The sequence below is a fragment of the Dryas octopetala genome, chromosome 9 (genome assembly GCF_963921425.1).
Source record: "Dryas octopetala chromosome 9, drDryOcto1.1, whole genome shotgun sequence".
NCBI classification, from domain to species: Eukaryota; Viridiplantae; Streptophyta; class Magnoliopsida; order Rosales; family Rosaceae; genus Dryas; species Dryas octopetala.
Window position 1 is genome coordinate 12912744 of NC_141374.1, and position 19854 is coordinate 12932597.

Genomic DNA, 19854 nt, shown 5'->3' on the forward strand with positions numbered 1-19854 from the left:
AAGATGAAGATTACATGGCAGTATCTTATTTGTTACGAAATAAATGAGAGTTATAACAAGGTTAGAGATAAACAAATAAGACATTAGCATTCGTGTACAAGAATTTGGAAAAAAGTTTATGATCCGTTGATGCTCATTGGAGAAAATCTTGTGTCGGGAAAACTTATAGTTTTAGTGGCAGAGAGCATTCAAATTGGGCATGCGGTTTATACAAGTATAAACTAATGGTCCATTAGTAGTGGATATGTGACATGTCTTGTGTCTATGTCTTCTACAAACATTAATTTTCCAAGTGGCAGTGGGTGACAGTGGCCGTTGAAGCTTGAAACCAAATTAAACCTGAATCAAAATGTGGGTTAAACTTAATCGAAAACCGATTTATGTGCACCTTTGAACGGCAAAAAGTAGTTCCCGGAAGAGTGGGACTAATTTAGCCACACAAATCAGAGTCCCAGACATGCCTTTCCTGATTCCAGTTTTCTGAGGAAAGCCCACATTCTCTCCCTCTCTTTCTTTCTGTTTGCTTTTTGATGAAACAGAAAAAAACACACACCAAAACCCTTCAGCTGAAGCCCCCCTCTTTACATATGAGAGATGAAGAAACCTCGGAATGTATCCTTAAATACCAAAACCGAAGGCAGCAATGTTGACAACAGCAATGACAGCTGCAAAAACATAACTAACAAAAACAACTACAGCAGAAACAACAACAAGCGGAAGAGCTTCTATGAGCTCTCTCTGTCTTTGATCTTCTCTCTTTGGTGTCTTGTCTTCTTGTTCTACTCTAAGCTTGGTCTTGGGGATGGCAATGGAGGTATTTTCTCTCATCTATTTATGTTCTATTTTTCATTGCTTTGGCTGTTCTCTTTTTCTTTTTTGTTTGGCTTTCTGGGTTTTGATTTTTAATGAATTCTGTCTTTTTGTGTGGGTTTGGCTCTACCTTTTTTCCCCATATGAGCTATGAATTCTAATTTTTTAATACCCATCTTCCAGTTTTGTGATTTCTAGCAAATCGTTTTCCCCAAGCCATATTTTGTATCAATATTTTACTAAAACCTCCGTTTGTTCTCAGAAAGCTGAAGCCTTTATTTTCCTGCTGATAAGTTTTTTAGGCCTCGTTTGGTGCATAGGATTGGATATGATAGGATAAATGGCAAAATCATGTGTGTTTAAGGAAGAGTTAGAAACTTCTTCCTTGAATACACATGCATTTATCCAATCCTATACACCAAACGAAGCCTTAGAGAATAACTAGCCAAATAATGGCTTGACCTTGTTATTATAAATTCTTAACATAGTTAAGTTACATAACTAAATAGTTACATAAGAATTGGCTGAGTAGATGGTTAACATTGTTTTGGGAATTGCATGCTGGTGAAATGAAGAGTTGCAAGTTTTCTTTTTGGGTTTGATAAAGTGTTAACAGATTCCAATTTCTTCTTCTTTTCCACAATTTTCTGTAGCATAAAGAGGGTTTATTACTTATTCACAGTGCATTTTTTAATGCTTTTCTTTAGCTGTTAAAGAATGCTCATCTCAAGATTCTAAATTGTGTAACATGTAGGTTTTTTATATATGGTTTCTTAATTTTCTTCTATCTACTTTTCTACTAAATTTTATTGATTGCTTCCTTAGCTGAAGTGTAGGTAGGGAATATTTCTTCGACTGGTGCCCTTATATTCTTAGTCATGAATGAAAACGTTTCTGTGATGTACAAAATCATTCATTATTTCTGTATCAAAGAGAACATTCTTATGGGAATCATCATTTTTCTATGTGCAGGTTCATGATATTAGGATAAGATATTTAATGCCATTTCAGCTTTTACCCTTGTCTATTTGTAATCTTGCAGGTTGTTTTAACTTTAGCATATTTTCTTCAGGGAATTCAGCTCCTGAAAACAGATCTACACATTGTCCGAGTGTCCACAATGGTAAGCACAGTGATCATGCATATTCATTTCTGGAAAATGGAAGGGAAAAACAGACAAATGGAATGCTATTAGATTTTAATTCGTCTAAAAGCTGTAATAATTCTGGCATTCATCACAACTTTGCAATTTCCAATTACTCAGTTCCAGAGACAAATAGATTAGAAAAAATAGTTTGGAGTGTTTTAGGTTATAGCGATTTGGTTTGTGAACTACGTCAACCACAAGAAGAGCAGAACACAAATCATTCAGGACAATTACTGAATGGAAGAACTTCTCATCCCACCTATCTCAATTTTGATGAATTTCGAAACATAACAAAGCAAGAAAAAGGTCGGGGTATGCCTAATCAGCTTGTTAACATTACACACGGGCTTGAACCTGATGGAACAGAGTACAACCATGCCTCTGCATCCAAGGGTGCAAAGGTTGTGGCTCACAATAAGGAAGCAAAAGGAGCAAGTAACATATTGGGAAAGGATCACGATAAGTACCTGAGAAACCCTTGTTCTGTAGGGGGAAAGTTTGTTATAATTGAGCTTGCAGAAGAAACTCTGGTAGATGCCATCAAAATCGCAAATTTTGAGCACTACTCTTCTAATTTCAAGGAATTTAAGTTGTCTGGCAGTTTAACCTATCCAACAGAAACATGGTCCCCATTAGGAAGCTTTGTTGCTGCTAATGTCAAGCAGGCTCAAAACTTTAAGCTGCTGGAACCCAAATGGGTAAGATACTTGAAGTTGGATTTACTAAGTCACTATGGTTCAGGGTTTTACTGCACATTGAGTGTTCTAGAGGTGTATGGTATTAATGCAATTGAACAAATGCTTGAAGATCTGATTGTGGAGTCTGCAGAATCTCTGGCTAATAAATTACCAGAGCCTAATTCAACTGCAACATCTTCTGTAAAAGAAGAGTTTGGTCCAGTTGACCGGAGAACAAGTGGTGAAGGTCAAAATGGGGTTGGAACTGCTGGTGCAGGGATAGAAAGTACTGAAGACACTCAACGTCTCAATTCAGATGTTACCAAAAATCCAGTAATTACGAACAAGATTGTAGAACCTGTTATTAAAGTAAAACAGCCAAATGGAAGAATTCCCAGTGATTCTGTTCTGAAGATTTTGATGCACAAGGTGAGGTCACTTGAGCTGAACTTATCTGTGCTGGAGGAGTATATCAAAGAATTAAATCGAAGACAAGGGGGTATTTTGCCAGAGGTTGGTAAAGAGCTCTTAAGAATATCATTGCTTTTGGAGAAAAGCAAAACAGAGATTAAGGATCTCATGCGATGGAAAGAAACTATGGTACTTAAAGATTCTTTTCTTATTTTTATACATTTACTTTTTGGGAAATGAAGCTTTTGTCATTCACCTAATTGTTTGATATCCTTCGATTCTTCAGGAAAAAGGAATTGCTGACCTTGAATCATGGAAAGCTGTTGTCTCATCTCAAGTGAATGCATTAGTCAAGGAAAATAGCATGTTGAGGTTAGAAATATGTCTAACGCATTACTATAGTTCTTCACAAAATTTGTTTTACACTTGACAGGCTTTAGTTTTTTTTTATCACTCACCAGTTGTGCAGTAAATTTGTCCTCCTTTTTGCTTCATGTCAATCTTTTGACTCTCTGATATCGATCTTTGTCATGCAGATTGGATTTTGAGAAGGTTGTAAATGATCAAGCAAGCCTGGAAAGCAAAGAGCTTGCTGTTCTGGCAATTAGTCTTTTCTTTGTGTTCTTTGCAATTCTCAAGCTAGTTTCATTGCAAGTTTTGACATTTTTCAGAGCCTCTCAGCCTGACAAGGCATGCAAGAAAAGTAGAGGTTGGGTTTTGATACTTGTTAGCAGCAGTATGACAATATTCATTACTTTGATCTATAGCTAGTTCCTCTTTCTTGTAGTGCCGAACTCATTAGCATAGGTGTTTGGCCACTTTATGCTTAGAGCTTTTGTATAAAAAGAAGAATGGTGTTGTAAAAAAGATAAAAAAACAACAAGAAGTTTCATGTCTTTTTTGTTACCAAAAGTTCATGTCTTTTTATTTCCATCAATTTGGCCTATTCTCTTACCTGTCGGTTTTGGCCTAGACATGCTAAAATAGTGGAGGGGGATTAAATTCGCGCTTCATTAAGTACCTATAATATTACAGTATTATATTGTATCAAATTCGATCAGGTATGGACATGTGAACGTGCCACCGAGCGCTCAACAATAATTTTTTAAAACAGGCGAACACTCTTCCTCCACTGATTTTCTAGGGTATATCCTGATGGGTTCACCCTATCCTTTCCTAGAGTATAAAATGGGATTGGTGACGACGTTATGTTAAGGAACTTAAGGTTTAGTTTCGACAAACCAGCGCTGAATGCTTGGTGCTGCAAATTTCTGCACTACCGAGCGCTCGGAATTAGGTGTAAACGTGCGAAAGTTCACACCTGAATGAAATCGTATATTGTATATCGCATCTCTAATAAAATTTTTTAAAAAGTAATAAAATTCACACTCTAATTTTGTACACTTGTACTCCTCTTCTTTATATTTTGTTTATTTAATAAATTATTAAGTCACAAAAACAAAAAAATGAGTGCAAACTTACAAATTGAATCATGGAAATCGTGACCCTACAAAAATATATAATATAAATAGTTTCCAGTATAATAAATATTATTAGTCTCTAACATCATTTTCAAAGATCACACCAAAGTGAATTCCCATTGGCCAAAGCTTATCTGCTGTCTTTTTAATCGAATTTTTTCATTTATTTATTTGTTTAGATGAAACCTCTTTAAGTCAAAATGGCTAAAAAGATTGAAATGCACAGCAACGCAACATGCTTCTGATCTGAATCCTCTCTTAAGCACTCTAATCTTCTAACCTTCCTAATCTTTTAATTATAAAGTGTTATATGTCTTTTCTACTATCCTATGATTCACACTAATTTAAAGGTACAATTACCAAATTAAAATAATTAAAAATAAAAAACTTAATTATGTAATCTAACCACATAATTAACCAACGTTAATTCCTTGACCCCCTAAAAAAATAAAGAACGACGTTAATCCTTGACTTCGCTCTTCCAAAACCCTTCTCTCATGATTTCTTTGTACTATCATGGTGAAATTTCCTTCTACTACAAATTAGTGGTTAGATTGACATAAAAGAGTGGAAAATATTGGTAATTCTCCCTCTCCTTTGAAATTTATATTTTGTATTAGCCCTAATACTTATTTCTTCATACTTCAATACCCAAGTATTTTGGGGAAAGATTATATTGTAAACTCTAAAAAAGTTGCAGGACAATGATTGTATATACTTTTTTCTGTTATTTGTTTCCCTACTAGTTTGATATTTGGTTGCCCCTATGAGCTTTGATATTTTGTTTTTTCTCTGTCTAACATGATTTCCCCAGCAACATTGATTTTTGTGTGTAAGGATTTATGCTCTTAGTTTTTTCTTTTAGTTTTAAAAATTAATTTAATTCTAGAAAAGAAATATATTATATAAGATGTTGGCACTCATTGCCCTATGATAGTTTGCTTTGCTTTTTACAAAGTTTGATTTTTTTTTTTTTCCCACTCTTTTATGCCAATATAACCACTAATTTGTAGTATAAGGAAATTTCACCATGATATTACAGAGAAACCATGAGAGGAGGGTTTTGGAAGAGCAAAGTCAAGAATTAACGTTGTTCTTTATTTTTTTTTTGGGGGGTCAAGGAATTAACGTTAGTTAATTATGTGGTTAGATTATAGAACTAAGTTTCTTATTTTTAATTATTTTAATTTGGTAATTATAACTTTAACTTAATGTGAATCATAGGATGTTAGAAAAGACACATGACACTTTATAATTAAAATGTTAGAAAGGTTAAAAAATTAAAGTGCTTAGGAGAGGATTCGGATCTTCATGCTTCTAAAAAATATTGTTTTTATCGTCACTATAATTTATGAAATTTATTTCTTTTTTGACAATTGAATGTGGAGGTGGGAATGGGATTGAGTGGTAATTGTATGAAAATAATTAATTAATTACTTGAAAATGGATAGTAATAACTTAATTAGGAGGTGAAATTACAAAAGCATCCCTAACTTTAACTTAATGTGAATCATAGGATGTTAGAAAAGACACATGACACTTTATAATTAAAATGTTAAAAAGGTTAAAAAATTAAAGTGCTTAGGAGAGGATTCGGATCTACATGCTTCTAAAAAATATTGTTTTTATCGTCACTATAATTTATGAAATTTATTTCTTTTTTGACAATTGAATGTGGAGGTGGGAATGGGATTGAGTGGTAATTGTATGAAAATAATTAATTAATTACTTGAAAATGGATAGTAATAACTTAATTAGGAGGTGAAATTACAAAAGCATCCCTAAGACATTAACGATGTTATTATTAATTTGTTTAATATTAATTATATTTTTTGGCCATTATTTTAATATTAATTATCAGTAGACACGGTTCGAGTTGATTCTCGGACAGTCGGACCACCTCAGTCCGTTACGACTCACTCACGAGTCACGAGTCGAAACGCAGCGCAACTCACAACCAACCTCTCTTTCTCTTCCCACCCACTTATCTCCTGAAAAGCCTGAACCCTCTGCAAAAATTTCAACTTCAACATTTTAGGGTTCCCAAACAAGTGAACAACACAACGCAGAGAGACTAAAACAGCACAGTTTCACTCTCTCTTTCTCTCTCACACACACACAACACACCCTTATCGTGGACCTCGCCGCACCAGATTTCTAGGGTTTTCATGTTCTGCAAAGCTTTCATGTCTTATGAATGGAGATTATTGCCTTCACTCTCTCATCTTCTTCTTCCCAACCCTTCTTCATAGCCCTCGTATTAACTCTCCTATGCTTATTCCTCGCTCTCCTCGCCGTCCGATCACTCCATCTCAAACCCAAGCTCTCCCACTCGGACGGCTCTGCTGTCGACACGTCTTCGCCCAATAAAACCGATAAGCTCTGCAATTGTGCTTGTCGCCGAAACGCCGACGTCACGGGTTCCGATTCGGAGCCCGTGAGCATCGTACCGCACTTGAACGGTGAGAGCGGTACGGACGTCGTGCTGGAAAAGCTGACGCCGGCTACGGCGGCCGTTACGGAGCGACAGACGGGCGCGTCGATGATGGAGCAGTTGGTTCCGGAGATTACGACGCACGCGCTCAGCTACTTGGATTTTCCGAGCCTCTGTCGGCTTTCGATGACCAATTCGCTTATGCGAAAAGCCGCAAATGACGACAATGCGTGGAAGGCGCTCTATCATAAGGTATAAAAATGGCGAATTTACTATTGTTTTGAGTTTTATGTGGAGTATTTGTATGTGGGTCTTTGTTGAATTTTGAATTGGAGGTGAGGTGGTTGCTGGTTTAAGGGATTGTGTGTTTGGTTGCAGAGAAAATGTAGGAAAATTTGGACCCTTTATTGTTTGTAGTATTGTAACTTGGGATGTTGTTTGATATGTGTGATGAGATTAAGCTATTGTGAGTTACATATGCTACATTTTGCTGCCTAACTTGGGTTGTGGGTTTGACATGTGCGACGAGATTGGGATATCATAAGGTACTTATGGTGCATTTCGGGTGCTTAAGAGATGAAAAGGAAGAATCTTTTGTTATTTTATTTGGTATTGGCTTTGGGTTGGATAACATTGGACTTATGCTTGATATTGTAGCTGCATGAAGTTTTCCTTCCATTATATGATGAAATATCTAAGATTTTAATGTGCAGCAAACTGTGTTTGATTCGAATTGTAATATTGTTTCAGTATTACCTTTTTGTATTTAGTTTGATTATAAAAAATCATATCTGAGGTTCTCTGTATCTTGCTTTTAGTTCATTAAAACATGACCGAGATTTTGTATATGATATATATTTTAAAGTTATCAAGATATTGCTTGTCGAGACATATATTTAGCTTAACTTAGTAACAGTATTTTATCCCTCTTTTAAGTCCTAAGTGCATATCAGTGCTTTTTTTCTGGCATCTGCTATCTTACTTTTTGTGCAAATAATCTTTTTTTTTTTTTCAAATTTTATTCTAGGACTTCACATTGGAACAGGATAGCATAACACCAGCTAATGGGTGGAAGGCTTACTATGCTGCTACAAGAGCGATTGTGAATGTCAATGCTGAATTCTTTAACTTCATCAGAGGAAGGTCTCTTCCAGAAATGAGTCGTTTATGGCTGAATGCAGATTATGTGAAGTGTGTTCATGCCTCGGGAGAACTCTACTCAGGGTATGCCTCTTATTTTGTGTACACTGTGCAGAAACTACATTTTCATGCCTGTTTTCTTCTGTTCAGTTCATCGAAGTGATGGGAATTTTTTTTTGTTTTTTTTTTTGTTTTTATAAATGACTGCGAGTCCTTTTGTAAGGACTTCTGAACTCCAGCTCTGCCTCTGATTATAAGGTTTTTATTTATTCAAGGGCAATTAAATGTTTGTTTTCTTAACTGATATTTAGAGCAAGCTGTCAATCAAATGGTCATTTGATACAGTTTATAAGATGGCTTTCAGTAGGATTTGTTGACATGAGAGGGAAGGACCCATTAGAGTATTTTTGGCATTTGGAGGGGTGTGGATGGTTACAATTGAAGGAATGAGGGTGTGCATATTGTTCTAAAAAGCATTGTTAGTTGTTTTGCTCCTGCTAGAGCTAATTTTATCATCATGTCTCTTTGGTTTGCAATGTGTGCCTGATTTGAATGACACTTGTTTTCTCTTCAGGTACAATAATGTAGTACAGAGTTGGCAACTTGCATTTGATTGGGAGCAAGGGGTCAACTTTCAGATTCGGGATGTGCGTGCTCGTGTTCTGACAGACATGGCTTGGGTCACTATGAAAACATATGTTGACATGGATACTGGGCCATTCAATGTGACTAACATCTTCGAGTTCCATAACGGGCGGTGGTACATGGTGCACCATCACAGCTCTGTGATGGATGGGGAGGTAGAACAGCAGATCGCACATGGCTAATCAAAGAAGAGGAAGATACGGATTATATACTTAATACTAGTTCCAAAGATGGTCGGTTTAACTCTCAATGATTTTCTTGCAAGATCCTTTTAATTTTTCCAACCTCAGTTTTGGTTGTTTTGTGGTTAAGAGGTGTCATCCTTTTCTTTTCTCTTACTCTTACTGTTATTATTATTGTTGATAATTTTTTTGCGAAATTAATTACTTTCAATATATGTTATGGGGAATTCCAATGTGTTGAGCGGATGAGTCAGTGTCACTTAGTAAAATTTTTTGTCTTCTCTTCTATCCTTCTCCATGAACATTACATAGATTCTCTAAATTAAAATTTTCAACCGTTCAAATGCTTTAGAGTTTAGAGATTTCAAGTAAAAAAAGATTAACCTTCTGTGAAAGACATAAAAAAACATTTCAAGTAGAATAAAAATAAAAAAAGTCTTTTGAATAATGAGCATCCCCTTTAGAGCCTGCAAATTTTTTATCTTAATTTTACAACATTAATCATGAACATTACAAAGTTTCTCTCATCATTCAAATGCTTCAAAGATTTCAAGTAAAAAAAAAAGGCTTATTCACATCATTGTCCTCTATAAGATACACTTTTTTTTCACTTTACCCTCTGAAACTTAAATATTCTAAAATTGCCACATGAACTTCACACAGTTGTTGCAAAAGATCCTATATGTCGTCAACTTTGTCAATTTTTCCGTTAAAATAGCTGACGTGACACCTATATGGCATGAGTGAGACCCTTTTTTAATTATAGAAGATCCATGTGGACAAAAAAAAAAAAGATCCATGTCAATTTTTTATAATTTTTAGTGTCTGCATGGATGTTACATAACTAGAAAAATGTCTCACTCATGCCATATAGGTGCCACATCAGCTTTTTTAACGGAAAAATTGACAGAGTTGATGACATATGATCTTTTGCAACAACTGTTTGAAGTTCAGGTGGCAAACTGAGAGGATTTAAGTTTCATGGGGCAAAGTGAAAAAAAAAAAAAAGTGTATCTTACAGGGGCAATGGTGTGAATAAGCCTAAAAAAAAAAAGTTAAATAATTTAAGAAAAAACAGTTCATGTAAAAAAACCGAAGTTTTTTCTTTTTTTTTAGCAAAAAACAAAAAAAGTAAAGTTTTTTGAATGATGACACCAGCTCTCTAGAGCATGTTAGTTTTTTTTTATTTTTTTTATACAACACTTATCTATCTCTTTTGTTTTAAGAACCATACATCTTCAAGCCCAATTCTTAGTTTAAAGCTCTCTCAATCTAAATACTAATATAGTATCTCTACCAAAAAAAAAAAATTAATAGTACAATTAGGCTATTAGCCCATGAACAATTAAAAACCAATTAATAATTAAGAATACAATTCAATCAAACTAGAAAATCAATATTTAACAAAGAGTCAAAGACAATTGGTGATGATGATTACTGCAACAAATATGTAAAACCTAATATTGAAACAATAATTTTTAACTCGATTATAATAAATAAACTGTAATTGTACTCTTTGTGGATCTTTAGATAAACACATAAATTTTTTAAAAACACAAAATTCTTGTGAATATGTTTTGGAGGTTTAGTGTCACTCAAAGAATATATGTCATTCATTTTAATTATATGAGGATTAATATATGTATAATGAATATCAGAACTCTTGTCGAGACAAAGTTGTTGAGTCTAGCAGATATTATTCTCGGTAATCTTAATTTTAGATGTGTTAGGTTTCAGCATCACAACCATGAAATCTTATCGAGACAAAGTTGTTAAGTCTAGAGATATTGTTCGCAGTATGGCTTCTTAAAAAGAGAGGATTGAGGGGAAAGTATGTGAAATAAGTAGGTTGAAATTGTTGAAAATTGCACTTGAAACAGCAACAAAATGATTTTTCGATTTGGAAGTAATTGCAAACATTTTTGCTTTCAGTGTTTCAGAAAAGAAAAGTATTTAAGGACCATATTTTCTGAGTATATGATATGGTAGACTTGGTAGTTGATCTTTAATTATTACATCAATTGTTATTATAAACTAATAATATATTCCTTAATCAGGCTGCATGGGTTTTGTGACAACAAACTCTAGTATGTTTGCTCATCTAATTCTGCTGTAGAAGAAATCAAAATTTTGGTTACAGGAAAAATTCATTCATTTGCCGCCTCTTCGACATGCTCTATTTATCCCTGGCGAAAAAAAAGAAAGACATGCTCTATTTATGTTTTACACTAGTTGATATTGTGTTTTTATTTAAAAACACCTCATTTAGGCTAAGGGTCAAACTTTTTAGATTTAAAATTTATAATGAAATAATAAGAGAAAATTACATCATTAATCCACTTACTCTTCACTTAATTCTATATAGGTCCACGATTTTTTTTTTCTTTATTTGTACACTAATTTTGTGACGTGTTTAATTATGGTCCAAACTGTTAAATTAACACAAACGACCGTCTATTTTAATCATAATCATGTACGTAGGACACTGTTGTGGACCAATATGAAACTAGGCGAAAAATAAGTGGATTACAACAGTGTCCCATGTATGCAATACATAATTAAAATATATGGTCTTTTGTGCTAATTTGACGGTTTGGACTACAATGAGAAACATCACAAAGTTAATGGACCAATAAGGAAAAAAAAATATAAACCAATATAAAACTTTTTAAAGAATAAGTGGACCAATAAGGAAAAAAAAATATAAACCAATATAAACTTTTTAAAGAATAAGTGTACCAATAGTGTAATTTTCTCAAATGATAATTACATAAAAATTTTAAACTTTTGAATATAAGTACACTATCAACATATAAATATAAGGAACATAGAATCTCTATTATTTAGATGCTTGATGCTACTCACCTTGTGGAGCCATAAACCCTTCTCTCTTTTTTTTGGCCAGGGAGCCATAAACGTTTTATCTAGTACTAATTATGAAAGTAAATTTTCAACTTGGGTTAGATAATACCTGGATCTCTAACCAGCCTTTAAGCAAGAGATAATATCAATTATTGCCGTTGCCGGATAATTCAAAGTACAAATAAATTAAAGTGAAGCAAAATGACACACAAGGTTCCATGGTCTAGTGGTCAGGACATTGGACTCTGAATCCAGTAACCCGAGTTCAAGTCTCGGTGGAACCTCTTCCTTTTTTTTTTTTTTTTTTTTTTTTTTTTTTTTTTTTTTTCCGCCTTTCTATTTTTCTTTTTGGTACTGAGTTTTTATATAATTATATCCAAGCTTGAAAGATAAAAGGGAAAATAAAAATAATAATTTTTTCCCTGAAGAAAAGAATAGAAGAGCAAAGCAATTAAAGCAAAAAATTGAAGGAATACAGTAGTAACTTGAAAAAGTTAAAAAAATTTCTATTTTCCCCTTATTTTTCTAGTTGATGTTTGAGTCTGAGCCTCACAATTGAAACAGAAAAGGGGCAGGTTTTGGTAGCTTATTATCCAAATCCTCTAGTCTTCCCATTCTGCTTATTCTGCTTGAACAGAGTCACAGAGAGAGACACATACACAGAAAGAGAGAGAATGGGAACAGCCCTTCTCTCAGTTCAAGCACCTCATCACATCCCACTCTCTCAATTCCCTTATAACACTAACACCAAGACATGGTTGCATGGCTCCACAACTCTTAAAACTTACCCATCATCTAAGTCTGTTATTTCTCTCTGTTCAGCTTCTTCAGCTCCCGTTGTAGAAGGCCCTGCTTCTCCTCCACCTGATGATTCACTTGTTGTCCAATCAGAATCTGCCACTGACAAGCTTCCCCTGAGGTACTCTCCAAATCCTTCACTTAATTTATCATAGACCCACCAAAAAAAAGGAGAATTTTGAACTTGAAATGATTGTCATTTGACTCATTTGTATCTTTTGTAGAATTGGTTTTTGTTTTCTTTCCTTGTAGCCCTTTGTTTGGTTGCCAAGAACCCTCTTGAAAAGGAAATGAAATATATATATATATATATATTTTTTACCTGATGTCCTGTGTGATATAGACTGCATCATTTGGATTTTTTATTTTATTTCTTAGAATTTGATGCTTTTGAGCCTTACCTCTACGATTTTGAATTTTGATGATTAATCATATGAATAAGAACAAAGTGTGATATCTGGTGTTTGTTTGCTGGGAAACCAACTTTGGTGCAGTGCTTGTAAGGTGTGTGGGAAAGAGGAAGTGGAGAGGGGATGCAATGGTGAGGGAAGGATTCAAGGTGGAATTGCAACAATTCCAGGCTTTGGGTGGTGGCCAATAAAGGCTTACAGGCCCTGCCCCGGATTTTTGGCATCAGGCGGCCGGTATAAGCGGCAAGGACAAAGCATGGATGAGGTTGCCTTTGGAAGAGGGGGAAGAAGAGCCTCTACAAAAATTAGCACTGAGGTCCAGTCAAGGTAAAATTTCGATACGCCCTCCAAATTTTCTTTCCTAGTTTGCACTTAGAGCCTACTTACGATGCTTGAGAGTGGTTTTAATGCTGTTACTGAAGTAGAAATCCCTGCTTAGTTTCATATGAAATTGATTAGTGATGTTAAAGATGCCACCAGCATTCTCATGATTCCAGCCAATCATAACTGGGGCTACATAGCAGCAGGCAAAATAACTTGTGTCCCAGACCATAAGATGAGCATATAATAAGTAAAACTTGACTGTCATGTTTCACAAGTTAAATGTATGCAAAAAGAAGTTTCTTTTCATTCTGAAATTGCAACTCTGGCTTGTCCTTAAGTTCACTACCTCAGCCTAAAACCCATCCTCCATGTCCCCAAATAAGAAAAACAATTTAGAAGTAGGAAGAGATGAGAACCAGAGAAATCTGTGGATTACCTAATGTTTGTAAGGTTCAATCATGTTGGTATCTCTGGAATGTAGTTGGATGAAGGCAAATCATCCATGCATTTCCAGTGTTCAATGGTTATAGCTTATCAAATTTAATTCTTCTGCCAGATATTAACAGTGATGTTATACTGTTATAACTTATTTCCATTGCCTGATATGTTCTGTCAGATTTGTTGGCTGTGTCAAATTATTGGTTACATACATCTACTTACTCTCTGTCATTTCATATATGCAGCAAGGAAATGCAAGGTCCCAGGAGATTGAAGAGTTAACTACCTCCATGTGGGTAGAGCTGTGACTGCATATAGTTTGATGTAGAAAGTGTGGAGCCAATACCCAATTGGAGAGTTACATGTGAACCATCTAGTATATTTACCACAAAATAAGTTAAAAGATTGATGAATGTTATATTTTCCTATACAGATCAAATTCTTTACTCGTTACCGTTCAACTGTATTATACTAATTTCGATGTCAATATTACCGGACTAATTTTTAGCGGACTAAGAGACAGATGCCGTGAAAGGTCTCGTTGGCAAGCCCCTCCTTTTGGTGTTGAATGCGACCTCTTCAAACTTTTATGTTTCTTAACTAAACTAGAATCAAGTTATGTACTCAGTTGTTGCTCTTTTAGTGGAGCTGATTGATAATGAAATCAAGTATTGTCTGGTGTTCTATACAAAAGTCTAATGTTGTAATGGGGTATGCAACATTCCATTTCCCTCATTAGGCTAGCGACTTAAGGTTTCCGTATTGTCTAATTACAGAGGATTTGTCAAGATAGGACCGGGCGAGAGATGGACGAGCTCATGTTAGCTCCTGTGAGTGCGACACACCAGATCCGGTGCAACATTTTAATCTCAACCCTTGAAGATCATTAAAGTGAACTGATATGGGCCGTTGGATGAGAGAGAAGACCGGTCAGTCAAGCCGAGTCTCACACGACCTACGTGTCTTCTTCTGGGCTGACCCGAATCCGTTTTGTGAGACAAAACGGGTAGTTCGATCAGATATTTTTGACCCAGTTTCGATTTTAGCCTTCTTTTGTGTATTTTCAGTGCAATTTGTCCCACATTGGAGATTTACAACTTCTTCCAACCCTCTAATGCCTATAAATAGAGACTTTTGTTCCTCATTTTCACTTGCATTACCAAGTGAAGTTATAGTTACTCACTCCTTAGTTCTTTGAGAGTCTCTTTAAGAAGAGACATACCAAAATGAAAGAAACCTCTCATAATTTAAAGTTTTGGGAGTGTTTGGAGGAGTCCCTAAGAGTGAAGTCTAGCTTTAGAGGTCTACAGCCAGGGAAGTATTTTAATATTTTTGTATTTTTAGACTTTAATTTTAGAATGCATGTTTAAATTAATTAATTAGAATTTATTTATTAATTAAGCATGCCTAGTCTTATTTTGGAAACTTATTTGTTTAATTAGAGATAATTAGCATGATAGGATTAACAAGTTTCTATTGCAGAGATTAAGTTGGATTAATCTAATTTATTTTGAGGATTTGTTTTGAGTTAAAGCAAATAGTCAATTAGTTTGACTTTAAAATAAAACTTGAAACTTGTGAATCTTTAAATAAACTCTAAAGAGAAGAATTTAGTCCACTTAGGACTAGAAATTAGCGACGTGTGACTAAAAGAAATATCATATCGTCTTCCCTTATTGTTAATTGTCTCTAACTTAAAATTTGTTTCTTTTGTTTATTTTGTTTCTATTGGATTATCCAGTTGTCGAGTTATTAAGAGGTTAAGGTTGTCGTATTGTTTAGTTACGAAGGATTTGTCAAGATAGGACCATGCACAAACGTGGAAGGTTTGTGGAAGAGAATATTTGAAGAACATTGGATTCCAGGTAGAGGGATTTATCCTACATTTCTGACTATGAACTTTGTGTATGTATGTGTAATTTTTAAACTGTTATAATATGCTATTATGCTTATTGTGTTTGGTCTGAGAGTAACGGTAGCATCGTCGGTAACCTTGGGTTTAAATCCCTAAACCTTATAGAAAAATTGATCACTTACGTTATAGGGTGCTTAGCCAAGTTACCACGTGTGATGTGTGCTTGTGCGAAGCCAGGCTCATAACTAATCTGGTGGCAGTTGATACAGTTTCTCAATTGCGAGTTCTTATCTTAGTTTACTAGGGCACTCTCGCTATGGTAGCTGTTTTTTGCAATTGACATAATAGTTGTACCTAATGTGTATCGATCATCTGATTTACTGTTATTTATGGGTTTTATGCATGTTTATCATATACTGCTGCAACTAAGGTGTTAAAACGATTTTGTGAAAATGTTTTGTGATTTTAGAAATCAATCTTTTACATGAAAATGTTTTTAAATATTATCAAATCTAGCAGAGTCCCTTGAAGGAAGCTATGATCGTATGAGATGCTTACCCCCTACTTTCTTTGTTTTGTTTTTATTCTCTTGCTTATGAAGATTTGCCTCTTGGATGAGATTTTGATTGAGGGCTGCGCAGCTTGGATTCTTTTGTCGGGTGTCTCAAGGTCTCTGTTTTCATGTCTTTTGCCTTGCAGCGGTTCTTGCTTTCCCATGGGTGTTTCCCATTGGGAACCTATTTTGAACAATGATATTTTAACCACTGTATCCTGCCCACCAAAACATGTAAAAGCTCCAAAAAATAATCACAAAAAGTACTTGCAATGCCACCCAGAGCAGTACACCAATTGCCACTTGCATCATAAATGAACTTGGAGTTATATGTGAACAACGACATCTCGAAGATCACTTCTGTCTTGATTCGTAAACCTTCGATTTCGGAAGAACCTGAGACTAAGAAAGAAGACAGTGCGAGTGCGAGTTCGAGTTCGAATGCAAGAATGGAGAGACTGAAGAAATCATGCGTGTGTATAATTCTTCTTTATTTTTCTTTACAATAAGGTATAATTCTTCTTTATTTTTTTGAGGCTTTGCTTTTGTATTAGGTATTTGATTTGTACTAATTTGAGATAGCTTAGATTTAACCCTAATTTGGAAATTGAAATAGTGCCATAATAGATGTCAAAGTATTACAAAATTTAGTTTGCAAAATGACAAAATATGGTGCATTTTTTTAGTAAAAACTATGACACCAGTATAGGGAATTTTTCCTAAAGTTCTGCAAAATAACAAAATATGGTGCATATATGACAACTCTGACTGCTGCAAATTACAAAGTTGGGTCATTGATTGTATTGATTGTTGCTCTATGCATATTTATGGACTCCTTTTATACCACCTTCCTCACACGAAACAGGACCAATATTATTTTGGGACATCCTTCATGGAAGAGTTGGAAAAAACAGTTGGTTTCAATAGGTTTTTCGGTCATAATATCGTTTTGAATTTTTCTTAGGTACTAGCAGAAGAAGGGAAAGCTAAGGCCGTAGCCTTTGATGAAATTGATAAGGCCCCTGAACAGAAAAGTAGAGGAATTACAATTGCATCGGTTAGGATGTTTTTCCTGATCAATAGCTTACCGTTTTGCTATTTTTGGAATAGTGTAGCTCCCATATTAATTCTCTTACGCATCTTCTCAAAATCTTTCTTCCACCTAACTTAGGTCAGCCTTGATTTTGTAGGCTCGTGTAGAGTCTGAAACTGGTAAGATATGCTATGCACATGTGGACTGCCCAGGACATGCAGATTACACCAGTGTAAGATTTGAATATATTGGAATATTATAATATAGTCTTGTGCATGAATAAATTCATCTGATAAGTATGAATAATACACAGAACAAGATTACTGGAGCTTCATCTGATAAGTATGAATAATACACAGAACAAGATTACTGGAGCTGCACTAATGGATGGGGGTATTCTGGTTTTATATGCGCCTGATGGGCCTATGCCACAAACTAAGGAACACATTCTGCTTGCACGCCAGGTGGGTATCTTATGTTCATCAGATTGTAAAGAAAATCAAATTTATTGTTTATCTCATGCATTATGGAGTATAGTGATCGATGAGTATTGGATGGTGAGGAGGTATTGAAACATTGCATTAACCACCATTGATTTACTCTGCAACTCATATGAGTAGGCCTTCAGTGATAAGGCTATAACACTTTGAACTTAGGTGGTATTAATCTTCTAAATAGAGATGATAGGTTTGAGGATAAAATACTTTTTTAGTAAAATACCACTCTAAGAATGGCTGGTCCTAAGTTTGAACTTTCTTTTTCAGGGTGCTTCTTTGAAATCCACGGTGACTGGAGCAGAAGGCATGAATGGAGAGAACACAGATGGGGCCGAGAACACAGATGGTGCTTCTTTGAAATCCACAGTGCATGACTGGAGCAGAAGGCATGAATGGAGAGAGCACAGATGGGGCTGAGAACATGGACCCCACGTCTATTCATATGCTTGAGTCTCCTGAGCGAGAACCAAACGAACGGATTCTAGTTCATCATCATCGATATGAAGGAGGTCGTCAATATAGTCGATGTATGTTCTTCTTATACAGAGTGGAATTAGAAGAACTTGGGGACCTGGAATATCATATTATTTGAAAAGCGCAATTTGTATACTTTAGTGGAACGTACCAGATAGAGTGCAAGAGCATCACATTTGATTCCCAAACTGGTTATGAGAGACAAACAATTTACCGTGCAGGGAAGGAGAATTTCAAGGATTTTATTGGAAGAGTTCTCCACATCGACCTATGTGATGTCAGGTATATTCATTTGCATTTAAAGTTTAAAGTGGTCTGATTGCTTTTATATTTGTTAATCCAATTAATACTTGTGTTTCAAATGAAAATTATAGTGGAGAGGGTAGTTCGAGCTGCTCAAATCCTCTATATACAGTGAGGTCAGTCTATGTGTACTTATTATAATGTTTAGTGGCTCCTATGTTTCTTGAGTTCAATTGTAATGAATATAGTTTTGTTTTTTTTTTTGCATAGTATTCGTTGTGAAGAACCTCTTGATCATGATGAAGATGATAGTGGAAATACTGATGGGGAGTTTGAGTACAAAAGCTGGATTTCTGAGACTAGAAGAGATGGTAATGTCTCTTTTCCCTGGATAGAGGTTGAAGGGACGATTGACATGGCTAGTTACTATTGGTATTTACTACATGCTCTTTTCATTGTGAATGATGAAGATTTTCCAGAGGTACGTACTCAATTTTTTTTTCTTTTTTATAAAAACCAATTTACTTATCTTGTCACTTATTGTACTGTTTTTTCTTGTGTTAGGCTAGAATTATCGATGATGCCATTACCTATTCTAAACGAATGTGGTAACACAAGAAAAAACAATACAATAAGTGACAAGATAAGTAAATTGGTTTTTATAAAAAAGAAAAAAAATTGAGTAAGTACCTCTGGAAAATCTTCATCATTCACAGTGATAAGAGCATGTGGCAAATAACAATAGTAACTAGCCATGTCAATCGTCCCGTCAGCCTTTATCCAGGGAAAAGAGACGTTACCATCTCCTCTAGTCGCAGAAATCCAGCGTTTGTACTCAAACTCCCCATCAGCATTGTCACTATCATCTTCATCATTATAATCTTCATCATGATAAAGAGGCTCTTCACCTTAGTAATACTATGTAAAAAAACAAAACTATATTCATTACAATTGAACTCAAGAAACATAGGAGCCACTAAAAATCTCATAATAAGTACACATAGACTGACCTCACTGTATATTGAGGATTTGAGCAGCTTGAACTAGCCTCTCCACTATAATTTTCATTTAAAACATAAGTATTAATTGGATTAACAAATATAAAAACAATCAGACCACTTTAAACTTTAAATGCAAATGAATATACCTGACATCACATAGGTCGATGTGGAGAACTCTTCCAATAAAATCCTCGAAGTTCTCCTGCTCTGCGGGGTAAATTGTTCGTCTCTCATAACCAGTTTGGGGATCAAATGTGATGCTCTTGCACTCTATCTAGTATGTTCCACTAAAGTGTAAAAATTGCGCTTTTCGCACAATAATATGTTTCAAGGCCCAAGGATATTTTATTTCCTCTCTGTATAAGAAGAACAGACATCGAGTATATTGACGACCTCTTTCATATCGATGATGATGAACTAGAATCCGTTCGCTTGGTTT

The 19854-nt window shown here is 35.0% G+C and overlaps 4 protein-coding genes and 1 non-coding gene across 8 annotated transcripts; all 5 read left to right on the top strand.

The window, feature by feature from the left end:
* The first annotated feature begins 433 nt into the window (after positions 1 to 433).
* LOC147274280 (Galactose-binding protein) lies at positions 434 to 3871 on the top strand. Of its 2 annotated transcripts, none has more exons than XM_086255868.1 (4): positions 434 to 814; positions 1853 to 3234; positions 3332 to 3417; positions 3582 to 3871. In XM_086255868.1, exons 1-4 carry the CDS (start codon positions 595 to 597, stop codon positions 3814 to 3816), a joined length of 1923 nt encoding a protein of 640 aa, XP_086111994.1. In that variant the 5' UTR covers positions 434 to 594; the 3' UTR covers positions 3817 to 3871. The 2 variants fall into 2 exon arrangements, with proteins under 2 accessions (XP_086111994.1, XP_086111995.1); XM_086255869.1 differs by having other exon boundaries at positions 1883 to 3234.
* Positions 3872 to 6449: 2578 nt separating this feature from the next.
* Positions 6450 to 9154, top strand: LOC147274281 (F-box protein SKIP8-like). Its single transcript, XM_086257646.1, has 3 exons — positions 6450 to 7212; positions 7988 to 8184; positions 8675 to 9154. The coding sequence occupies exons 1-3, from the start codon at positions 6724 to 6726 to the stop codon at positions 8925 to 8927; spliced, it is 939 nt and encodes a 312-aa protein (XP_086113772.1). The 5' UTR covers positions 6450 to 6723; the 3' UTR covers positions 8928 to 9154.
* A 2847-nt stretch (positions 9155 to 12001) lies between these two features.
* On the top strand, positions 12002 to 12073 carry TRNAQ-CUG (transfer RNA glutamine (anticodon CUG)). The gene has a single exon. It is a non-coding gene; the product is annotated as a tRNA-Gln (tRNA).
* Positions 12074 to 12364: 291 nt separating this feature from the next.
* On the top strand, positions 12365 to 14275 carry LOC147274283 (uncharacterized). The gene is made up of 3 exons (XM_086227447.1): positions 12365 to 12708; positions 13082 to 13324; positions 14005 to 14275. Exons 1-3 carry the CDS (start codon positions 12464 to 12466, stop codon positions 14039 to 14041), a joined length of 525 nt encoding a protein of 174 aa, XP_086083573.1. The 5' UTR covers positions 12365 to 12463; the 3' UTR covers positions 14042 to 14275.
* Positions 14276 to 15498: 1223 nt separating this feature from the next.
* Positions 15499 to 18910, top strand: LOC147274284 (uncharacterized). Of its 3 annotated transcripts, none has more exons than XM_086228083.1 (6): positions 15499 to 15624; positions 16216 to 16677; positions 17132 to 17224; positions 17358 to 17432; positions 17514 to 17664; positions 17965 to 18910. In XM_086228083.1, the coding sequence occupies exons 4-6, from the start codon at positions 17392 to 17394 to the stop codon at positions 18112 to 18114; spliced, it is 342 nt and encodes a 113-aa protein (XP_086084209.1). In that variant the 5' UTR covers positions 15499 to 15624; positions 16216 to 16677; positions 17132 to 17224; positions 17358 to 17391; the 3' UTR covers positions 18115 to 18910. The 3 variants fall into 3 exon arrangements, with proteins under 3 accessions (XP_086084209.1, XP_086084211.1, XP_086084210.1); XM_086228085.1 differs by having other exon boundaries at positions 15500 to 15624; positions 16314 to 16677; XM_086228084.1 differs by lacking the exon at positions 15499 to 15624 and having other exon boundaries at positions 16071 to 16677.
* The last annotated feature ends 944 nt before the right edge of the window (positions 18911 to 19854 follow it).